The 5000-nt window shown below is 59.2% G+C and overlaps 1 protein-coding gene across 1 annotated transcript in view; it reads right to left on the minus strand.

Annotated features, from left to right (window-relative positions):
- The window catches only part of LOC113812829 (plexin-B-like), a gene marked incomplete at its 3' end in the record, with an annotated part of 515634 nt that overhangs the window by 34930 nt on the left and 475704 nt on the right, over positions 1 to 5000 (minus strand). The window contains 2 exon segments of the mRNA XM_070128405.1: positions 602 to 1796; positions 1918 to 2190. Coding sequence (XP_069984506.1) covers positions 602 to 1796; positions 1918 to 2190 — 1468 coding nt within the window.

Here is a 5000-nt window from a genome sequence, read left to right on the forward strand (position 1 = left end):
AGAGAAGATAGAGAAGATAGGAGAGAAGATAGGAGAGAAGATAGGAGAGAAGATAGGAGAGAAGAGGAGGAGAGGAGAAAGAAGAGAGGAGAGGAGAGGAGAGAAGAGGAGGAGAAGAGAGGAGAGGAGAGAAGAGGAGGAGAGGAGAGTGAAAGGAACCAAAGTGAAACAGAAACTGAACATGAGAAAGAGAAAGCGATAGAGAGCGAGAGCAAGCGCCGCCCTCTCCCGCCACCCCCCTCTCCTGCTCCTTCGCGCCCTTCGCCTCCTGAGGGCGGGGGCGGCGGGGGCGGCGGCGGCGGAGCTCAAAGGAGGCGCTCATTACGGCGGGCGGAAGGGCGGGCGTGTTGACATTAAAAACAGGACCTCCAATTAGCGGCCAAGAGGCGAGGCGGACCGGACACATGCAGGACGTCGGGGCGGGGATGGGAGGGCGGGGTGGGGTGGGGCGGGAGGGGGAGGGTGGCTACTAATTATTGGTGTTATTTTCTCCGCCATACTCTCTTTTCGCAAGAGGGGGGCGGGGGGGAAGAGGGGTAACGGGAAGGCGATAGACTGCCCGCGGGCCGAGGGGAAAGAGGGAAAGAGACACGAGCGTTACCTTGCTTGCACTCGGTGCGCACGTGGCTCTCGAGGCTGTCCATCTGCAGCTGCATGAGCTTGTAGACGCGCTCCGCCTGCGAGGACTTGCGGCGGTACACGGCCAGCACCACGAAGGACGCCAGCACGAGGAACAGCGCGCCGCCGGCCAGCCCCGCGATGCCCTCGGGCGTGAGCGGGAAGCGCCGGTGCCGCTCGTAGCGCAGGACGCCCAGCGGGTAGCGCAGGTACTGGCCCACGTGCACCACCACGAGCGGCAGCCGCTCGGGCGTGGACACGCCGCGCTCGTCCGTGGGCGCCGGCTGGTCCTCGGGGGGCGTGCACACCAGCTGCGTGGCGGCCAGGGACGTGACGTTGCAGACGGCGCTGCCGATGGTGACGCGGACGTCGCTCTCGTCGGCCGCGTCGTTGATGTGCTCGCCCTCGACCACGAGCGTGTCGCCCTTGTAGAGCTTGACGCCGTGCGAGAAGGTGTAGTAGAGGGGGTCGGCCAGGTACACGAGGCGCGAGCGCACGCCCGGGAAGTGCTTCCGCAGGTGCAGCACCGACAGCACGCCGTCCATCACGAAGCCCACGTCCACGCCCACCTCGTCGCCGTCGTGGTCGCGCCGCCGCGGCGACCGCTGCGCCTTGTGCGACCTGCGGCTGCGGCTGCGGCGCCTGCGTCGGAGCGAGTCGTGGGCCTCCAGGATGGCCAGCACGGCGTCGCGGTCCAGCGGCGGCGACGGGCACTCCATCTGGCCGGGGCTGAGCACGCGGCACGCCGACGAGTTCAGGACCTTCTCGAAGAGGTTGACGGTGATGCGCGGCGCCTGGATGGCGTCCAGGTTGGAGCCGTGCACCGTCACGAGGCGGCCGCCGCCCCAGGGGCTGCGCAGGGGCTTCAGCTCGAACACCTGCGGGTCGGGCGTGTACGTGTAGGGCGCCGCGAGGGTGCGCCGCGCGCCGTCCACCGTCACCACCAGCGTCCGCACCGCCCGCGCCGCCTCGCCGCCGCCCTCGTGCGCGCCCGCCGCCCGCGACGTGATGCACACGAGGCGGTGCGACGACGACTGCGTCTTGTTGACGACGCACGGCAGGTCGTCGAGGGTGGCCGCTACGTGCGAGCCCACGTTGAGGAACCTGCCGCTGACGGAGAGCACGGTGCCGCCCGACAGGGGGCCCCGCGGCGGCCACACGCCCGTCACGCTCACGTTCTGTCGGAGGAAAGGGGGCGGAGCATTAGTAAGGATAAAGGCCATTCTTTCTCGATGAAATCTGCAGGAGAAACAATAAGAACAATAAGAAAAGAGCAGCGTCGCGAGGGAAGCCACGTACCGTGTAGGTGAACTTGACCGTGGACTGCGTGGTGCCCGCGGGCGTGGTTACCCTGACGGGGAACTGCAGGTCGGCCGCGTCGGGCGAGCCGTGGCGCAGCGGCGCCGGCCCCGTCACGCACGTGATCCGCACGGACACGTGGTACTCGTGCACGCGGCACGGCACGTCGCCGATGAACACGTTGTCGCGCACGTCCTCCTCGCGCAGGCCCAGGTTGCTGCCCTCGATGGTGACCAGCGTGCCGCCCTCCAGGGGGCCCATCAGCGGCTGGATCTGCAAGGAGAGAAGGCGTCAGAGGGTCGGATTCGTCTCGCAGGCGAGGCCGATGCACCGCCGGCGGCCGACGCCACGCGGGGCGGCGGCCATTCCGACGCGGCGGCGACGGACGCCGAACACGACTCGGCCGCCGGGGGAAGTAAATCGCTCGCCGCAACATGGCTGCCACCTGCAACGCCCCCTGCAACATGGCCGGCGACGCGCGACGGCCGCCCACGCCGCGAGCGGGCGGCCATACGGCGACGCGGATCATAACGTGTGACACCGTTATTACGCCCTGACACGACACCCCCCCCCCCCCCGCGGCACCGCCCCGCGTCAATACTCGCAACGGCCGCGTCTCCTTCGCTTGCAACAATGCAAGTCCACGGCGAGGGGGGGGGGGCGCTGCCCGAGTGCAAAGGAAATTAATAATTGCGATACAATTATAGACTATAATTATAAAACAACAATTAATTAACATCGACCACGGAGAGGGGGTGGCTAGCAATAACAAAAATAATTCCTAATTCGGCGAAAAAGATGAACATAAAACAGACGAAAAAAGAAGAGAAACTGAGAAAGGGAAAGAGAAAAAACATGGAAGATGATAAGAGGCTACAGCGAGAACGGTGGAAAGAGAGAGAGAAACAAAGAGAAAATATGGGGCAAAGATAGAGAAGAAGACCGTAACTTGACAACAGAGAAGAATAAGAAACAAACTAAACAAACGAAAAAGACAAAATAAACGAATAAACAAACAACACCGAGACGACAATAACAACAGAACAACAATGACAACCAGTTTATAACAGAAAAAAAAAACTAAATCAACAATCAAAGAAACAACGACAGCAGCAATCACAAACCTAAATAAAAAATACACCAACAACAATATCCACCGCGCCTCAAACAAACAAACAAACAAACAAGCAAGCTTAAGCAAACCAAACCTATCTAAACAGAAGAACTGCTTATAGGCCAACTCCTTTGCCCTCCTCTCCCCCATAATAATAATATCCTTATGTATATGTGTCCTCCTCCTCTCCTTTCCTCCTCCCTCCCTATCTCCTCCTCGCCTCCTCTCCTCCCTGCACTCGCCTCCTCCTCCTCCCCCTCCTCCTCCTCCCCCTCCTCCTCCTCCTCCTCCCCTCCCCCCCTTCTCCCCCCCCTCTCCCCTCCTCCTCCCCGCAAACCGACCCCGGGGGCGGGATTGGGAAGCCGGCGACGGCGATTAAGCAGCGATTCAATCGACTCGGGAGCGAGGATTCTCCGCCACGCGCACGCGAGACAACAACAACACGAACGACAACAAAACGAAGACAACAACAACATGAACGACAACAAAACGAAGACAACAACAACATGAACGACAACAACAACGAAGACAACAACAACACGAAGACAACAACAACACGAACGACAACAAAACGAATACAACAACAATATGAACGACAGCAACAGCGAAGACGACAGCAGAGCAACCACAATAATAATAACGACGACAAAGACAGTAGCGGCACCTACAACAACAATAACAGTGAAGACGACAGCAACAACAACATGAACGACAGCAACAGCGAAGACGACAGCAGAGCAACCGCAACAACAACAATAACGACAACAAAGACAGCAGCAGCAACTACAACAACAATACCAACAACAACTGCAGCAAGACCTACTAAAACAACAACAGTAACAACAACAACAACAACGAAGGCAACAAAAAACAACAGCAAAACGACGACAACAACTACAACAATAACAAATGTAGACGTTTCGAAAAAAAAACAAAAAAAAAACATAAATAGTGCGCTTTTCGCGTGCTGTTGAAAAGGAAAAGACAAACACCCAAAAAAGGGGAAAATAAGGAGAAGTTGTTCGTACTATGAAAGAGAAAAGGGAAGAGGGGAGAGGGGGGTGTAAGGGAGGTAGGGAGAGGAAAGAGGAGGGAAGTGGGGGAGGTGGAGAGAGAGGAGAAGAGGGAAGTAGGGAGAGGGGAGAGGGGGATGTAAGGGAGGTAGGGAGAGAGGGAGAGGGAGGGAAGTGGGGAGGTAGGGAGGTAGGGAGAGAGGAGAGGGGGAAGTAAGGGAGCTAGAGAGAGGAGAGGAGGGAAGGGGGTGTAAGGGAGGTAGGGGAGAGGGGGAGGGGGATGAGAGAGGGAGGAAGAAGTAGGGGGAGGCTGGGGGAGAGAGGAGAGGGAGAAGGGATGGCTGGGAGGGGAGAAGGAGAGAGGGGGGGAGGTAGGGAGGGGGAGAGGGAGAGGGGAAGTAGGGAGCTAGAGAGAGAGGGAGAGGGGGTGTAAGGGAGGTAGGGAGAGGGGAGAGGAGGGAAGTGGGGGAGGTGGAGAGAGAGAGGAGAGAGGAGGGAATGTAAGGGAGGTAGGGAGAGGGGAAAAGGAGGGAAGTGGGGGAGGTGGGGAGAGAGGAGGGGAGTGGGGGACGTAGGGAGAGGGGAGAGGGGAAATAAGGGAGGGGTAGATGAGAAGGGAGAGGAGGGAGAGTGGGGGAGGTTAGGAGAAAGGGGAGAGGAGAAGTGGTGGAGGTAGGGAGAGGAGAAAAAGGCCTGGGAAGAGGGAAGATGAAGGAGAAAAGAGGAGGGAAGTGGGGAGAGGGGAGGGGAGGGGAGGGAAGTGGGGAGAAAAGAGGAGGGGAGGGGAGAGAAGGGAAGTAGGGGGAGGGGAAAGGGGTCAACTCCATCGTTCAAACCAGCTGACAGTTGGCATAAGGGCAGTAGATTACAGTTTCTCGGCAACATACGCGATCATGCGTTTCTCCCACGCACCTGAGACCCGATGGCCACCCCCTTCCCCTTCCCCTTCCCCTCCT

This window comes from Penaeus vannamei, chromosome 12 (genome assembly GCF_042767895.1).
Source record: "Penaeus vannamei isolate JL-2024 chromosome 12, ASM4276789v1, whole genome shotgun sequence".
Classification (NCBI taxonomy): Eukaryota; Metazoa; Arthropoda; class Malacostraca; order Decapoda; family Penaeidae; genus Penaeus; species Penaeus vannamei.